General features: G+C 51.3%; 1 protein-coding gene across 1 annotated transcript; it reads left to right on the forward strand.

Moving 5' to 3' along the window:
• The first annotated feature begins 11,120 nt into the window (after window positions 1-11,120).
• NMB (neuromedin B) lies at window positions 11,121-15,409 on the forward strand. The gene is made up of 3 exons (XM_061349812.1): window positions 11,121-11,295; window positions 11,657-11,859; window positions 15,129-15,409. Exons 1-3 carry the CDS (start codon window positions 11,160-11,162, stop codon window positions 15,174-15,176), a joined length of 387 nt encoding a protein of 128 aa, XP_061205796.1. The 5' UTR covers window positions 11,121-11,159; the 3' UTR covers window positions 15,177-15,409.
• The last annotated feature ends 3,374 nt before the right edge of the window (window positions 15,410-18,783 follow it).

Here is an 18,783-nt window from a genome sequence, read left to right on the forward strand (position 1 = left end):
GTGAGGGAACACAAAACCACTCATAGAGCTGCTCTCACTGTGGAGCACCTTCCTGAGGACTTAGAGCAACATTTCTGCCTTTGCAGGTCACGCTGAGGCCAAGCCTCTGTTCCCTACTTTGCCTTTAGCTTAAACTGCTTTTGTGCATAAATTGGTTTTTAACGGGCTCACACAGAGGACTGAGTTGAGCTCTTCTGAAGTCTGCTAATCAACACCTCCCAGTGAAAATGTGAGTGCTGTTGTTGCTGTTCTCCAGGTCCTCTCACTTTCACACCTTTTAGCAAAGATCAGAGCATGCAGAAGCAGTTGTGCTACTGTCAATGAGTTAATTTAACAAAAAAGTCTAAAATAAAATGGGTTTATGATGACACAGGAAGGATCAGCTCCATAATCCTCTCTCCAGAGCAGCTGCTGAATCCCCAGTTCTGAGAGGAGAATCAAAAATTGGTCATTTTGAGATGCTAGGAAATGGTAAAGTCCCTGTCCAGCTCACAGCAGGGCTACTCTGCAGTGTCACTGGCTATGGGCAGTGTGGCTGAGGGCCATGCTCATTGCAATGTGGGTGCACACCTATGCTTGGGCGTTTGAAGGAAGGTACCTTGTGCAGCTCTGCTTTTGCATGGTGCTTTGTGAAGGAACTGAGCAGGAAGCGTTTAAAAGCCGTTTGCTTGGACTAAAGGGTGGGATGAAGCCAGCTACAGCCCCATTTCAGCAGATTGCTCTCTTCTGGGTTTGCTGGCACTTTAAGAACAGAAACTATTGCCCTAAATCAGGGGCTGTGGTGTGAGATTTGGGAATTAATCTGTGGCCCATGTTCAGCCTATTTTCAGCTCAGTGTAGCTGAGAATGTGCTTCTGTGTTATCAGCAGTCTTGAACTGAGGTGTTGGCTCTAATTAAAGTGAGGATAAATAAGCAGTTAATCCACTCACAGCCTGAAAACCAACCAGCTCCCACATTGCCTCCCACATCCCAAACCACATCCTTGTAACGCCTTTCCTGCTACTGTGGGAAGAGAGGGTGCTAGGGATGAGCCTGCGCAAGCTGGAACCAAGGGCATGGGGGCAGGATGACAGAGTTGCTGCTGGTTCTGTCCCCACCAGATTTACTCTGCTTTGCTGAGCAGAAGAGCTACAGAGCGTGTGGGATCTGGTTCAGCTGGGCACTAATGCTGAAATGCTTGGCAAGCACTGCTGTGCTCCTGCAGCGCCAGGGGGTTTGCTCTTACAACTTGATATATCTCTGGATTTTGTTTCAGTTTTATTCTTTTTGGGTTTTCTTGTTAAAGTGAATCTGCCTGGCCAGCTCCAGCAAAGCCTTTGAGACTTAAAGTGTTGGAGATGGATGGAGATCTTTGTGTCACAACAGGAATGAGATTTGTTTGTAAAGTGTGTGTTGAAAGGGCTGCTTTATAAAGGGAAAAAAAAAGAAGATAAAATTCTGCCAGGGCCAAGATTGCCGCTGTCTCTGTTGTGGTTACAGCTAAACAACAGTTTTTCTGGTTGGCAGTTTCATTGCTTAATTACTGTTCAGTTACATCCGCAGCTGAGGGCACAGATTCCTGCACGAGCAGTAGCTGCTTCACACAGCAAAGCAATCTGTTGCTAGCATTTGGTTGGGTGACTCTTTCATATCAAAGCCAAATGAAGAGTGTGGTGGATGGGAGGTGAGCTGTGAGGAGCAATGTGCTGAAAGTTGAAGCTCCTTGGGACAAAGGCTGTCTTTGTATATTTATGATGCTTGAACACATGGTTGTCAGTTAAACAGTAATAAGCATTACACTGTTTCATCCAGGCCTGGCACTGTGCTTTGCTTACCTGGGTTTCTAGGGCTTGAGTCTGTAAGATGATCAGTTGCATGCTTTCTTCAATGAGACTGTGTAATCTCATGGTGGTTTTCCTGCCCCTAAAATCTGAACAGGACAAACTTATTTTTTCAAGGAGACTCTGCAAGGTGAGGTCTTGTTTGTGCATGGCCAGAAGACCACTTCCTTCTGGAGAAAGTCAGGAATGCAGACTTAGCTCCTGGACTGGGCTCAGCTCACTGGGCAGGAGAGGAGACTTAGCCAGAGTACATCACTTGGGGTGGCTCCTTTGCTGGAGCGGGGGGAATGCAAAGCAGAGGTTTATGTATCCCAGGCTGAAGACCCACATGATGTCAGTGACTCAGTGGCTGAATCAGATGAGGAGTGTCCTGGTTCCAGTCCTCAGACTACAAGATGTGCCTGGGTGATGCCACAAAGGCACAGCCCTTGCAGTTCCTGTCAGTGTCAGCAGCTTCTGGTGGTACTTGATGCATAATAGATGACTGATGTGACCGTCTCATCAATGGCTGCTGGGAGAATAGCACCTACACTGTGCTTTGAGCCACTTGAATAGTGTCCTGCCCCTTTTACCTTCTCCCTTCCCTTGCAATACCTCCATCCCTTTGTCATTTGCACCCAGGTGTTGCTGCTTGCTCATGCACCAGGAATCTGCAGATCTCTGCAGAGATAGTTCTGCCAGCCTGATGTATGTTGGATTCAGAAGGGGCACAGTGGCTTTCCTGGCAAACCTAGCTTGTTGGATCTACTTAGCCATAGTTGGTGTCTTCACTGCTGGTCGGTAGTCTGCCCAGCCAGACTGGGCAGCAGCTTTTCTGCTAATGTGTGGTCATCCCTGCTTACCCCTAAGCTTCTGTAAGAAAACCACCAGCTCCTTCAGACACAGCCCTGTGGAGCAGGGCCTGCCAACGTGCTGGGTTCTGCTGGTTGGGCACATCATGAGTTAAATCTGTTCCTGCTCATAGGGCAATTTGTACACGTGCACAATTCTAGCAGGTCCTCTGAGTGCTTGATTTAGTAGGGCTAAACTTTGGGGGAAAACAAGTATCTCCACAGAGAGTATCTGTACCCAGCAGTGCATGCTTGTGCCCAGAACCCACCATGTACTGGGCTGTATCCCCAGAGCATGAGCAGCAGGTCAAGGGAGGGGATTTTCTCCCTCTACTGTGCTCTGGGGAGAACCTCCTGCAGTCCTGATTCAGCTCTGGGGCAACAGCAAAAGAGGGATATGGAGCTGCTGGAGCGAGTCCAGAGGAGGCCACAGAGCTGCTGCAAGGGCTGGAGCAGCTGTGCTGTGGAGCCAGGCTGAGAGTGACCTGGGTTCAGCAGTAGCAGTCAGTTTCTCCTTCTTAGTAGCTGGTGCAGTGCTGTGTTTTTGACTTTCAGCCTGGGAAAAGCACTGGTAACACCGATGTTTTTAGTTGCTGCTCAGTGATGTTTACTCTGACCAAGGACTTTCTGAGTCCCATGCTCTGCCAGGGAGGAGGGGAAGCCAGGAGGAAGCAGAGACAGGACACCTGACCCAGACTAGCCAAAGAGGTATTCCATACCACAGCACATCATGCCCACTATATAAACTGGGGGCAGTTATCCAGAAGGGCTAGATTGCTGCTCGGTTGGGCTGGCTATCAGTCAGTGGTTGGTGAGTGGTTGTATTCTCTTCCCTTGTTATTTCCCTTATCATTATTATTATTATTGGTGGTAGCAGCAGTGGTTTTGTGTTATACCTTAGTTACTGGACTGCTCTTATCTAAACCCAGGGGAGTTACATTCTTTTGATGATTCTCCTCCCCATCCCGGGGCAGGGGGAAGAATGGGAGGGAGTGAGCGGGCGGCTGTGTGGCTCTGAGTTACTGCCTGGGCTTAAGCCATGACAGAGAGCTGGGCTGGTTCAGCCTGGAGAAGAGAAGGCTCCTGAAGGGGAGACCTTAGAGCAGCTCCAGTGCCTAAAGGGGCTGCAGGAAACCTGGAGAGGGGCTTGGGACAAGGGCCTGTAGGGACAGGCCAAGGGGAATGGCTTGAACCTGCCCGAGGGGAGACTGAGCTGAGCTCTTAGGCAGAAGCTCTTCCCTGTGAGGGTGCTGAGGCGCTGGCACAGGGTGCCCAGAGAAGCTGTGGCTGCCCCATCCCTGGCAGTGCTCAAGGCCATGTTGGACACAGGGGCTTGGAGCAAGCTGCTCCAGTGGAAGGGGTCCCTGTCTGCAGCAGGGGTTGGAACTGGGTGAGCTTGAACGTCCCTTCCAAACCAAGCTGCTCTGGGATTCCATGGTATGTGTTCAAGAACAGTCTAAATCGGGATGGAGTAGAAATGCCCCCTCTGTTATCCAGGATACAGCAGACTCTCTGCCTCCTGCTCTCTCTGCCCAGCTCCTCATCTCTCAGCTTTCTTTGCTCCTTCTGTGTGCTAATTGAAAGCCACTTTGTGGAGCTCTCACTGCTGCGCAGATTGATACCACCTTTCTTTCCTGTCTCTCCTTCCCCTGTCGAAAATAACCTTGTGAGGGTTTCAATTTGCAGAGACAGAAGTAAAAATAATGTGGAGAATATGAACTTCAGTCATAATGTCTCTGAAGCTCAATAGAGTCAAAGTGGGATGTCAGATTTCTGCCATGTGATTCTGGCTGGGATGCTTCTGAGCTGGGTCGGGATTTGCCTGCAAGGAAAGATTCTGTTCGCTAATTCTTGCAGAAGTTATTTGTACAATGTCCAGTGGGTGCGGAGTGAGTGGGAAACCTCAGGGAAAACCACAGCTCATTTACAGCTTAGATGAACACTGAAAACAAGATGTGTGAGATTTCAAATTTTATCTTTTATAAACAACAGTTGTTGCCTGTGGACGAATGAATGTAACAGAGGGATTTAATCTTTGTAAACAAGAGACAAATGCATCCAAAGGGACCCACAGGCGTATGGCGAGACTTCAGATTTGACCTGGCTTTGGAGAAGCAGTGAAGAGGCTGAACAACTTAACCACTATGAAGAGGTTTATTGGCAACAGGAGCTCTGTAAAGGGACAAATGGGGGGGGGTTGAGGCTTTGCTCTTTGTATCTGTTTCTTATTAGAGCTATCAGTTTTGAGAATGCATTTGCCTGCCTAGGTGGGTAGCTGCAGGGCCTGGGAGTGCCTGAGCTGTGTTTCTGGAGCAATATAGCTCAGTCTCTCCAAGGCTTTACTCTGGTCACCTCTCTGGGAGATGCTTTAGTCAATGCCAAGGTGTCAAAGCATAATTGAACAGAGAAGAAACAAAATGGACCTTGCTTTAAGACAGTATCTCCACCTTGGTCTGTTCTGTTTGTCCATTATTAGCTCAGCATTATCAAGGTTTTAGATGTGTTTATTTTACATAGTTATGGAAAGTTCTTTTTTTGTCTGGTGAAATATTTCTTCATCTTTAGGTACATTTGGAGGATTTGCTAATAGTGCCTGCTTCACAGGTCTGTTACTACTCATATTAGCCCTACATGGACAAAAGTTGCTCTTTGACAAGGAATAGGACACCCCATGTGTCCTATGCTGCCATCAGCTCCTGGACACCAGTAGTGGAAGAGCCATACTCTGAAGAGACTCACACCTGAGGGTGTTTACCTATTTGCCATGGCAAGCACCCATTCTGTCAAGCCCACTGTAGCACCAAAGGACAGGATGGTGGTTGAGGTGGAGATGCAGGGATCTGTGGGCTATAAACTAGATCTGTGGACTGGAAAGGACTGCTTTAAAGAGTAGACTTGAAGCTTGTTGAAGGAGTTAGGAGGTGTGTGGGCGAGGTGAGCCTACTGGGATTATCCACCTGGATTTCCAGAGGTATTTCGCAAAGTCTCTCAGGAAAGGCTCTTAAAGAAGGGAAGCAGCCGTGGAATAGGATGTGAGGCCCTTACAGGGAGAAATAATTTGCTAAAAGTTAAGGAACAAAATGTAGGAGGTAAAAAGCTGTGCAGCAGAAACCACTAGGGAGCTGTGCAGGGGCTGCCTTCAGCATACTCAACAATAAACAGCAAATGCAGGCAAATACTGAAGTTTGCTGCTGATACAAAGGGTTGTGTGGATGAAGGCCAGCTGTGGAAAGAGAGTGGGCAATAAAAAAGATGAAATTCAAATGTACATAAATATAAAATGGTGCACAGGGGGAAAAAACAATTTTAACCCTATTTATAAAACAACGGGTACTGAGTTAAGTGTTACCATCTGGAACATTGGGGCTGGAACAGATTGTGCTATGAAAATGTCAGTTCAGTGGTCAGTAGCCGTCGAGAAAATAAATTGTGTGCAAGAATTACTAGGGGAAAACAGAGCAAACTAATCACTGCTTCCTCCAGCTGGAGGCATCTGGGAAAAGTAATGGCACAATTGAGGATCCCTGGAGCTTTGAGGCTGTTTTGGGTGAGAGGGACCTGTGCAGGGCTGCAGAGAGGTGGCTGCAGGCTGCTCTCACCCAGCTCTAAGAAGTTAATCCTACTGGGAGAGGGGATGGTCAGCTCTGTGGAGTATGCTCTGCCACAAGGACATGCCCATGTTCCACAAGCCTGGTGTTTTCTGAGTCATCCCTGTCCTTCCCTGGCTCCGTCATGAGGCTCTCACCGGAAGCTGGTGGCCACCAGGCTGACCTCCTACACCACTTGCGGAAGCCGGAGTGGTGACCTTTGCAGCAAAATCAATTTCTGCAATAGAATTTGTAATGCCTGTTTTGATAGATAAGCTGGGAAATTCCTTTGGTGGCTGGGAACAGTTGCGGAAGTGAGAGAGCAAGCAGAGGAGGAGCTCTGCAGTGACAGTTCCTGCTCTGGGTGCTGATTGTCTCAGTGGGCTCCAGACCAGAGCTGTCAACTCAGCAGGCTCCAGCCTCCTCTGCCACCGAGGGCTGTCCCATCACTGCGTGGCTGATGGGGGTGCAGGCAGTGAGGGGAAAGCAGAGGCAGAAAATCTATCACAAGGCTGGTGACCGGGAGTTGCAGTTGAGGTTGTGGTGGGTCCAGGGTGCCAGTTACTTTTCCCAGATTAGGAACAACATCACCTCTTACAGACTAAAACATCCAGAGGAAACCTGCCCTCTGTACGAAAGGCCACTTGTATTGCCACCACCTTTCAGGCTGCATTTGCCCAGACTCAGGGTGACGAGGGGACAGCTCTCTTGCTTTCCCAGGAAGGGAGGAATTTGGGCACTGTGCAATCAGCCCACTCCAAGTCCCATACGGCTGAGATGTAGTCCTTATTCCGAGGTGCAGGAAAACACTGTCTGGATGGATCCCACTCATCCATGTCTGCCCAGGGGCTGCTCAGCACCACAACATGTTCACTCGTAAGCTCACTCAGCTATGACACCACTGAAGAGGGTGAACTGCACTGAGCCTCCTGCTCAGGATCTGTCCGTGTCTGGGGCTGGTTTGTAATGAGGCTTCTGCAGAGGATGGAATAAGTGTTCTCAAAGCCCTGCCTGCATTACAGCCATGCAGTTTCCTTTAGCACCAACACTGTTGCACAGTCCCTTTCACAAGCTGTATTTTACCACAGAAGCCTCACTGGGTGCCCTGAATCGTGCTCCCACTTCCAGCCTCCACAAAGTCCCTGAGCAGCTATTCCATTGCTCTTCTCAGGCTTGAAATCGGTGTTATGGGCTTGGATTTCCCACACATGCCCCGTCTGGCCAAGCCTCCATATTCAGCAATTAACCCAGCATCCTTTCAGGAGCCCCCTGATTTCCTCTTCTCAGACTCTTCCAAACATGCCTTGAAGTCCCTCATCAGAACTACAGAGATCAGAAATAGCTGTTCCCCCTCTCCCAGCCTGACGGAGGTGAGGCATACAGCCTGCAGCTGCCAGGTGAACAAGAGGGAAGCCGTGTATCGGTTTGGTTGTGTATCTAATTAAACTGAGATCAGCACAAAAGCCTTCACCCTATTTGAAATGCTGTGCTGATTGCCACTGTCCCCTGTCCCTGGAGCTGCCTGCTCCCAGCCAGTTAATCTCCAAGGAGCACTGTGCTGCCCTGCAGGAGCCGGACTTAACCCCTGTCACGCTTTGGTAGGTGCTGTAATTGCCTGGAGCTCTTTTCTCTCTCTTCTCTGTAATTGGTATCACTTTATCCCTGGCTTCATCCTCCATAATCCTACAGGTAACCCATTGTCTCACTTTTTCCTGCTTCTGGCTGCTGGTGTGCAGGGATGCAACAGCTACAGCAAGCACCCGATAGACCCAGCCCTGACGCACCACTGTGCAGCCACCTTGAGTGAAGCCATGGCATTTCGGGGAGAAAAGCAGTGGACAAGTTGTTTGCATGAGCAGTGGAGGCAGCAGCTGCAAAGCACCGGTGGAGGAATGCAGCTCAGCTTCCCAGATAACGCCCCTTCCCCAGTCTGAGGAGAAATCACTCTTCTATGCTGGTGCTGGGCAGTACCAGGCTCCTTCTTCATGGGCCTCACATCCTCCTCCTCCTGCCCTGGCAACATCCCAAGGCTTCTCCAGACACTCCAGATTCCCAAAACTTTTGCACCATGAGTGAATTTAAAAGGTTAGGAAAAAAAAGTTTGAGATCATGTCAGTCCATTTCAAGCCATGGTTTATCAGTACATAGTGACAGTGCAGAACATTGGAGGGGGGAACATGGTCTGCAAGAGAAAATAGAGAAGTGTGTGTGCACATGTACGTGCATGCGTGTGGCAAGCACTGGCTGCTGCAGCAGCCTGCAAATACCCAAGCCTTCTGCAGAGACTGGGCCCTGGCCCTCCGGACATCAGCCTTGGTGTTCCTCCTCTCACCCCCTGTCCACGGGAATGTGTGCAGCCTGCAGCTGCCAGCTGAAAAAGAGACCAACTCCTTGTCACTTCTGGTTGCGTGTCTAGCCCAACATCGGATCCAGGTGGAATCATGGGCATCACCTCAGGCAGCCCAACCAGACACTGGTGAAACTGTCCCATAAGGCTTGTGAGCATTAACAGGGGACGGAAGAGCCCAGGCAGTGCTCAGAGCCACCTAGCACCACCAGGACATAGGGCCTCAGGTCTCCTCTCTCAGCTGACTTGATGGAGGAGATGAACACGATGCAAGTAGGAGAGTCAGGCCTGCGGTGCTGCAAATGCAACATCCACGGTTGGGCATCGTATTCACACACCCCATGGAGTACATGGGGAGCACCCAAAAGGGCCATCTCCTTAGGAGGTGAGCAAAGACTTGGCTCAGCACTGCCCTGCTCAGCAGTACTCCTGCTGAATGTGTTCAGGGGAGGAGTGTGGTGAGAAAGTGAAGTGAGATTCCACGTTGCATCCCAGGCCCTCCAGCACACGTAGACACAAGGTGATGAGCAGAGGCAACCGCCTCCCTCATGGGTGGCAGACCAACTAGAAAGCAGTATCTTCTGGTTGGCCATGCCTATCCTCATGGCACACCCCCCAGACAGTAAGGGAGTACATGCCAACTAGCCAGGTAAGCACCAAGGGGATGCGCGCACTGTCTGGAAGGATGCACATCTAACATGGGAGTACATTTTCGTTGTTTTCCTCCCCATAGCATGAGAGCTGTGTTTGCAGTCTGGACTCTAACCCCCTGCTCTTGAGGGGGAACAAACCTCCTCTAGCCCTCTTCTCGTGAACAGCAGTAAATGCTGAGGACACTGCTAACACATCTGCTCTGTGCCAGTTCCCCAAAGAACTGGGTCACCTCAGGCACAGACCTCCCCCACCAGCCAGCACCTCCTTGTAGAGTTTAGAAGCTGGAAACTTGGCAGAAGCAGGTGGGGCCCTGAGGACACTGACAGGCCTGAACGGGTCTCACCTGGGGCCTCCACCCCCATTTAAGCTCAGGCCTGGCTGTTTAGTATCACACTAACCTGTCTTGTAGAAGCATTGGCTTCCAGCACAGCAGGGCCTGCCTGCAGGCTGGCTTCACCTGCCTCATCACTGCGGATTTCTCTAAGCTGTGTCTGACCCTGGGTACCCTGCTAGACCTTGTCCTGATCTGCAGTTTTTCCTGGGGTCTGTTCATCATCATGAATATTCCTGATGACCTGGACTTCCTCTGAGACTGCTCTGCTTGCCTCAGGTACTGTGGCTGATGAGAGCTGCCTTGCTGGCCACTGCTGAGCCTGGTCAGCCCCCAACCCTTCAGAACTTCTGCCTCCAGAGAGTGGTCTGTGTATGCAACACAAAATGGAGGTAATTTTAAGCCCAGCTTTGCTGGGTGAGATCTCTGGGTGCTCTTACACCTTTCTTCTTTGCCATTTCAGACACACAGGCTTTCCCCACAGCAGTCTGAGAGCACCCTACAAGGATGCAACCTGGAGAAGTCTGAAAGTCCCTGTGGGCTGCAGGCAGGTGACAAGAAGAAACAGCACAACCTGTGTCTTGGGGCCCTCTGATCAAATGCTCCAGTCTTACATGGATTTCATTTCATTTGAGCCCTGGGTATACGTAGTCCATGTGTCAGGCCCCCGCTGTCTCTGTCCATGGCATGGCTGAGCACAGTTCCTTTCAGGCTGCTGCTGGGAATGCACAGCTCCATCCTATAAATGGAAAGGGAGGAATTGTTCTTCCCTGTGAGGCTGGTGGGAAACTGGCACAGGGTGCCCAGAGAAGCTGTGGCTGCCCCATCCCTGGCAGTGCTCAAGGCCAGGTTGGACACAGGGGCTTGGAGCAAGCTGCTCCAGTGGAAGGGGTCCCTGCCCATGGCAGGGGTTGGAGCTGGATGATTTTAAAGTCCCTTCAACCCAAACCGTTCTGTGATAGTAATTCTATAGTTACAGAAGTACTACTTCAGTTATAGAAGATCTGATGTCCCTTGCACACCTGACAAACACCTCTGGCTGTAGAAGGGTGAAGAAGGAAGCTCTTCTGTAGGGCACCACTGCAAAGGGCAGTGGACACGGACAATGCTGAGGTACTCCATGCCTCCTTTGCCTGTCTTCACAGCAAGCGCTCCAGCCTGTGTCCCCGGCTTCAGAGAGAAGCAGGAGCAGTGGACAAGGCCCAGGGTGGTTGTTCCAGGGAGAGCTTGGCCCGTTAACATCTGTGAGCCCCGAGCGGCCGTGTCCAAGTGTGCCATGGGTGCTGGCTGCCGTTCCGGCGAGGCCAGTTGTAGCACCGTGGAACACTTCGCTATGCAGAGAAGCGGCAGGTAACGGGGAGTCGGCAGCCTGGGCTGAGAGGGGTGAATGGTTCCTGCGATGGACCCATGGGTTTGTGAGCACAAGCAGCGCAGCCACAGCCTTCACTTGGGCGGCGGGGGACAGGGAGCACCGTGAGCCGCCCGTGGGGCTCCGAGGGCTGCGGCTGAGGGGAGGGCGGGGCGGGGCGGGGCCTGTCCCCGCGCTCTATAAGGGCGGGCGGGCGGCGGCGGGTCCCGCTGGGGTGGTGATGGCGGCGCTGCAGTGCCTCCTGCTGCTGCTGTGCGGCGCCGCGCTGGGGCGCGCAGTGCACCTCGACTTCGCTGAGCACCGCAGCCAGGCGGCCAAGATCAAGGTCAACCCGCGCGGGAACCTCTGGGCCACAGGTACCGATGGGGGGAGGGAGCCCTGCAGGCACCTGTGGCCGCTGCCTTCGGGACCCCGCGGGGCGGAGGGGGATGCTCACAGGCGCGGGGTGAGCAGGAAAAAGGCAATCTCCTCGCGTGTCCGGCACTGCTGCAATCCCAGAGGTGCCGGCGCAGGAGGGGGAAGTTTCCCAAGTGTCCCGTGTGGAACGAGGACCTGGGATTTCTGGGGTTCTCACTTCGGTGTACTTGGCTAATTCGTTAGGTTTGCTCGGTGTGCCTTGTTGCCTTGTGCCACTGTGAGGTGAGGTAGGAGGTGACAGCTTCTCCAGAGCCACTCTCCCCCTGTGCTTGTGCAGACACCCAAGTGTGTTTATTGCAGGTCACTTCATGGGGAAGAAGAGTGTCACGGGCTCCCCTCACCTGGAGCCGCCAGAGGAGCCTGCAGTGCCTATGGTCTTTGGTCCTTCTCTCAGAGCCTTGCTGGAGGACATGATGGAACTGCTTACCCGTGAGCTCTTGAAAATCCTCTTGCAAGAGAGGCTTTTGTATGAGAATCAAGGAAAATACGACCTCACTGACCAGGTGAATACTGGCTAGGAGGGAACGGGATGCTCAGAATAGGGAGGTGGTGGAGGTCTTAATCTGTAACAGCCAGTTTAGCTGGGAGCATCTGAGCTGCTAGAGGTGTATTTCCCCCCTTTCTACTCTTGTTAATCCTCCTTAAACCTCTGCTTAACACCAGTCATAAAGGGACAGAAAAGTCTCCCTAGGCTCGTGCCTAGCTGGGCAGCGGCTGGTAGTCCTGAATGCTTGGGAAGGGTGTGAGGATGAGTAAGAGATCCTGCGATGGAGCTGTAGCAGTGGTGATCTCTAGCGCAGGGTTTGTTAATGAGCTGCTGGGTCTTCCTTGGGCAGATGCAGACTAGGATGGCTGGCCACTGTGGCTGTGAAGAAAGGTCCCCTTTTCTAGTCACTGTAGGGGCTGGAAGATTCTTCTTCCCCTCTATTTCTTTAGAGAGAGGTCAAGAGGGACAGAGCTCCGTATGTGAAGGGAAAGGAGTCTGTCTTGCAAAGAGGTCTTGGGTTGAACCCGACTTCCCCATCTTGGCTCTGTGTTGCTATGATCAGGATCCCTCAGTACTGAGCAGCACATAGCTCTGTGAGCGTGCCTGGCAGAGAGGAGGTGTGTGTTAGTTGTGCCTCTGCAGAGCGGGTCTCGGGGTGCAGGCAGGAGCTCCGGTAGTCCCGCTGTGCATCAGCAGGTCTGCAGTTTTGGTGTGGCTTTTGCCTCACACAACTCTAATCGAAAACCTGCCCCTGGGGGCAATGCACACACACAGACCCTCACGCAAGATGGAATTGCTCACTCTTCGTGGCGCTGCTGTCGGTCACCTCATGCATGCCTCCCTGGTGTCTCGCCCTTTCGAGTCACTGCAGGAAGTAACTGAGCGCCTAAAAGGGATGGAATCCTCTTAAGTGGGTCCTATGCGTGCTGTCCCACTGAGCTGCTGTACTCTAGGAGCTATTCATTAACACTATACGTGGGTAAAACTACTTCTGTTGTCCAGGTGTAGGCAGTGCTGGCTTCTTTCCACTTTTTTGGGAAGGAAGGCACAGGTGGAGCAGAGTTGCAGGGCTGTAAGCCTGAGTGGCACTGGTTGTTCAAGTGCCTTCTTGACTTGGTTTCAGTAGACTAAGGTAAACTGAGGCTTTTGAAGAGGGCTTTCTCCAATTAGGATACAGCACAGCATGAGCTGAAGACACCAGCCTTAAAATGCTGTGTGCTGTGGCTGCTGTGGCTTTTACTGCTTGGATGCAGCTGGAAGGGGAGAGAGGGCTATGAAAGTCCTGGACCCTCCTCCATCCTCCCTGAGGATCCTTTGAGGAGAAGGATGTTTGCTGTGTTACCTGCCCAAGATGATGAAAGGGCTGGTGGATGTGCCACTCTGCCCTGTCCACTAAGATGTTTGTGAGCATGTGGTGTGAGTTTGGTAAGTGGTCCCTGTGGCTCTCCTCTGTGTATGCAAGTCCTGTGGTTACTGCTCGCAGTGCAGACATGTTTCAGTGCAGGCTGCCTCCAGCACTGGTGCTCTACCTTAGGCGGCCAGCTGGGTGCTGGTGCCTTCCAGCACTCACTGGCCAGGGGTAGCTACCCCCTGGCCAGGGGTAGCAGCCAACACTGACATCAACCTTTGGCATGTGTGTGCTGGGTGTCAAAGCTTGTCACTTTGAAATCGCAGTGGTTTCATCACTGCCCTCATGCCTCCCTGATGGGAGGTGGGATGTTCTGAACACATGTGGCATCACAGTTTAGGTGCCTGATGTGCAGCTGCCTCATATCCCTCACCTTCTCCCAGCCTCTTGTTTTCCTTGGCCAGTGCCCTGCTGTGCTCATCCTTGTGGCTGTGGAGAACTTACTGGGTGATAGGTCTGGTTCTGCCCTTATAAGCACCTCATGAAACTCAGCTCCTGCCCTCCTGCTCCTTTCTGCACCACCCATTCCCCAGGGCATCCTTGCTTCTGAGCTACTGGTTGATATTGCAGGACTGCTTCTCCTGGTGCTTTGAGTGCTGTGTGTGTTCTGCTTTTTTGATGGGACCTTATTTTTCTTGCATCTGAGAGTGACACAGTGCTAATGTGAACTCCTGCCATCCTGGCAACTTTTCCCCTCAGTGTGATTTGTTGGACATGTGGGGTCAGCATCCACTCTGTGCTTGAGGTGGTCTGTGTGCTGTGTTCACCACCTGCCTGATAAGCCTGTTTAATAGCTCTGCCCTGTTAAACTCTGTCTGCCCCCAGCTCAGGACCTGTCACTTGCATCTCAACTCAATTTAGAAAAACAAAGGTGCTTCTCTCTTCCTTGCCCCCCATTGTCAGCAAGGCAGGAATGAATGTGCTGTCCAAGTGCTGCTCTGCTACTGCAGCAGCACAGAGGATCAAAGGAACTTTTGTTGAAAAACTGAGTGGAATTTTCCTTTTCTGAGGGTGTCGCTGATATTCACAAGTGGGTTTCTGCATTCTGAGGGGTGCTTCTAGGCATGAAATAAACCTCAGGGCTTGATCTTTTTGCTTGCTCTCCCTTCACATGGGTTAGTCCTGCTTGTTGCACTTTGGTTTTGTCTCAGGATATTTCCCATGCCTTTGCAAGATGGGAGTACACATGCTGGTCCATGCTTGCGATGGCAGAAGTCAGACAGAGCAGAAGGGGTTTGCAAACTGGGGTTTCTGTTTTGCCCATTTAACCACATGTGGCAGGCAGGGCTCAGTTCTCAGTGTGGTGGGGCTTCATGGTGTCTTCCTGTTGCTATGTGTGACCAGGATTTGGCTGGCAGAGGAGGATTGTCCCCATCCTTTGTCACCTTCTTGGGTGTAAGGCAGTATTTCTGTAGGAGATGGGGCAAGACCATGTGTGGAGTAGAATAGCTCTATGGGTGTTTGGAGAACCCCTCTGCCTGAAGGTGCTACTCTGCACAGCTCTGGGATCTCTGGGCAGTACTCAATCCCAGAAAATCCCTCTGTAACAATTCCTTGCTGTGGTTTGTGTCTCTCTTTGCCTTCTGTGCTGAATTGAGCCCTGAGACTGCTCTTGTTCCTGAAGCCCAACCTCAGTGGGTTGGTGAAGTTTGCCTCTGATGTCTGTCAGCTGTGGTCCAGCTGATGGAGCACAGGATGGGAGGTGGGAACCAGGCTTCTATCTCCTGTCCTTTCCTTCTCATACGGTGTCCCCAGCCACCCCTGATGAAAGTGGTCCAGTATGGGACATTTGTCTGATCTTCTGCCCTGTGGTACCCACAGATGAGATTGGTATAAGCTGTGTGTGAGTTTTCTCACCCTTGTGCCTTTTCTTGTAGGAGACAGGGCTTTTAACAAAGGTGCTGGAGAAGTATTTTTCAAGCTAAGGAAATACAGCCGTGGAGGATGAGATCTGCAGCTTGGCCATGAATTGGCACACAGAGGAGAGCATCGTGCTTGTGGGTCACTGTAGCAACATCACTTTTTATTTATTCTCTCTGTAATACTGTTTCTAGTGAGTGCTTGTGTGAAAAGGGGAGCCTCCCTGTATATTGCCTGTGTGTTTTCTACATTCCTCATGTTTGATGCACCCCTGGGAATAAAGCTGGCTCTTTGCACAGACTGGCTCCAATCTTTCCATGGGTGTGGGAAGGTGGGAAGGCTTGTTGCAGGGAGCATGGGGAGAGGGAGCAGCTCGGTGGGTGATGGAGGGAAGCTCCTAGCTCTCAGCAGCCAGGAGGGGGGTGGATTCAGTCCCTGCAGTCTCTGCTCACTGAAGGAGACTCTAACTACTGCATGACAAAATTACAAGCTTGGATGAGCTGATTCCACCACTCACTGCTGGAGCATCTTTATAACCCTCTTTGCTGGAAAGATTATCAGCATTACGAAAAGCATCTTGGTGATGGCATTGCTGGGATTTCTGGTTCAAGCAGTGTCCCTTCCTTGGGAGACCCCAGGATTTACTAGGGGCTTGTTGGCCTTGGCTTGCTCCTTGAACCTTCTGCTATCCCTTGTGTGCTGAGGCCTCTTTATGTGCCTGGTTTGGGAAGGCTGCACCTTCACCCTGTGCATGTAGTTAAGCACTCACAGGGGCAGAGGTAGAGTTTGGTGGGTAAACCTCATGTCTTACAACTCGATTGCCCTAAACATTGCCTGCAAGAGCTGATGCTCCCCATCAAATGCCCCAGTGCTAGGGCCCTCATCCTTCAGGAGAGCAGGACCAAGCTAGTTTTCCAGGAGCCATGGTTCAGATCATGCCAAGCATGATCTCTGCCTCACTGGAGCAGTTGCACAGCAGCAGCCCTTAGGGAGAGTATCGCCTTGCTACCTCTTGGAGCCCTCCCAGGTTCTCCAACCTGCTGCTGAACACTAGCCTCTAGCATCACAGCAGTCTCTGTTGCCTTTTTGTATCCTTTGTGGTCCCTGACCCACCAGCTTCACTACAAGAGGTATCCCACTGTCCTGCAGCCACTTGAGCCCAGGACAGCAGAACCCTTCCTCCAACCTATGTTGTTTTGCCCAGGCTTGCTGATGTGTGCTGGGATGCGGGTGACCCCCAGCTTGCCTTTCATTAGCTGTAGCAAAGCCTTGGCTTAAAATTAGTTAAAAGCAACAAAAGTAATGACATAAAGTATTGTGCTTGACACTGGAGCAGACCAGATGCCCCTTAGCCAGCAGTGTGGTGGACTGACAGACTAATGGCATTCCTGTCATGCTGTCATGCCATAGGGCTGCCAGCTCACATCCCGCCCAAGCAAGCTTATGGGAGGGCAAGCAGGTTTCTGACCATCACAGGAGAAACCTGCCATGAGATACCTGAATGAGATCCTCATTCTCCCACTCACCTAGCAAAAGCCTGTCTGTCTGTCCCCCATGTCCTCCCATCGCTATCTTGTGGGTTGAGCTAAAGATGGGGGGGGGGGCACTGGGTAATTACTGTCATGGGCAAAACAGACTCGAGGAATGAGTTTATTGTCAGTGAATATACCATGATTATTTGAGCACTGATTCAGGTTTTTGGAAGCAAGCAAAACCCCAAGAATTTTCACACCTCTTCTCCAATTTGCCAGTCTCACCATTGCCCCAGCACCACTCCTCCTTCTGCGGGTTACATGCAGTCACGCTGGTGAAGGAACAGGCAATGGCAGGGGGGTGCAGTCAGGCCACAGTAGGTTCCTCTTTGCTGCTCCTTCCTTCTTGCTGTTTTCCTGTGACCGCTCAGCACATATCTTCCTTTGGGGGTGTACCTGTTCTGTCATGGGCTAACCCACAGGCTCCAGCATGGATCCTTCATGAGCAGCAGTCCATTTGTGGAGTGCCTGCTCCATCATGGAGCCCTGCTTCATCCTTCTCTGAACTGCTATGTAGATGGCTGGAGCAATGTTACCCCCTGAGCCATGTGTTACTGAGAAGCAAGGTATCCAGCACCTGCCTTGAACACGAACCTAGAAGCACAGGATAACTCAGGCTGGAGAGGACCTCAGCTGAGGTTCAGCTCTGGGGTCAGACCAGGTTACTCAGGGCTTTGTCCCATCAGGTCTTGAAACCTCCAGGTATGAAGTCTGGGTGACCTGCTTCAATGCTTAACTATTCAGTGTTTCTCCTTCTCCCACACAGTCAAGCAACCACTCAAGCCCAAACCCACCAATCCCTCTTCAATTTACATTGCAAACTGAGAGGGACAGAACAACTTCAGAGGGATGCCATGGTTTGGCAATTTGCCTGCTCTGCCCTGGCATCTGCCAGCACAATGCCGCATTGCTCACTAGGTCACATGTGTTCTTTGGGGATTTCCAGGAGCAAAGCTGGGGAAAGGGGCAAATTCTTCAGTTTGTTTTTTGGTTTGGTTTTTGCCCCCCCGCCCACCCCAGTTCTGCTGCTGTAGTTCAATGCTCCTCTGTGCTGCTGCATGGACACCAGAACTGGCTCACAGTGGTTTGTTGCTTCTGCGTAGCACCATCAGAGATGCGGCGAGGCCACTGACTCAACTGAGGTAGCACAGAGCGTGCAGCACAGATCCTCAGCAACAGTGACAGTTCAGAGCATGGATCCATGCTCCTCGCTGCTCTCCCAGACTTCCCCACAGCCTGTGGCCATGGTATGACCCCAGGGGTGGGAATAAGGTGTAAAGTGACATAATAGAAATGGAGTCAAGGCACCTTCACGACATTAGCTTCTGTTTACTTGTCAGACTGCCTCCTGAGGAGGAACTGGCTCAGAGGGATGTCTGTGAAAGGCCACTGCCACCACTTGGTGTCATTGCTGACCCAGGCTTAGTGAAGTTCTTCCTGTCATTCATTCACACAGGACTGCTTCTCCCGCTATGTCCTCAGCAAAGCCATCAGACTCCATGCTGGTGTGCTCCTTCCTCTGAGGTGTCTTGAGACCTCTGTTCATAGGAGGCCAACAAACTAGGCAATGAAGGAGGGCAAGAAAGAGACAGAAAAGAAATTAGGTTGCTATCAGGAAACAAAACGAAGGTCCCCTATGTGACCCTGCTCAGGAGGGTTTTTGTACAGCGTGTGTGCACCAAATGCTGCTACTTGAGGCTAGAGAACTGCACAACCTTTTTTATAGTCTTTCTTTGCAGCACTTCATCCTGGCAGGCATGACATGTTAGTCCTCAATGAGTGAAAGCAGTTCTAGGGCAGTAAGACAGAAACCAGCCATGGAGCTGGGTGAGAGCCCTCCTGTGATAGGACCTTCTACACAGGGCTCCAAAAACCATCAGGGAGAGGAGGTCTAACACAATCTCACTTCGATTTTCTGGTGCAATAATTTTAACCTTTGTATGGTGCTGAGAACCAGTCAGGAATGAGGTGTTAATATATGAAGTAGTAATTCAGGCTCATGGTGTATAAATTATAGTGAGCAGGACATTGTAACAGGAAATTGCTTTACACTGGTAACAGGCTCCTGTGCTCCCAGACAGGAAGGTGACATAAGCTGAGCCCAAATGCCAGCCCTTGGACTCCTTGTACAATGCTGAGG

Source organism: Neopsephotus bourkii, unplaced genomic scaffold (assembly GCF_033783945.1).
Source record: "Neopsephotus bourkii isolate Nb327-2 ecotype Australia unplaced genomic scaffold, CSIRO-AGI_Nbou_v1 NB_463, whole genome shotgun sequence".
In the NCBI taxonomy this organism is placed as follows: domain Eukaryota; kingdom Metazoa; phylum Chordata; class Aves; order Psittaciformes; family Psittacidae; genus Neopsephotus; species Neopsephotus bourkii.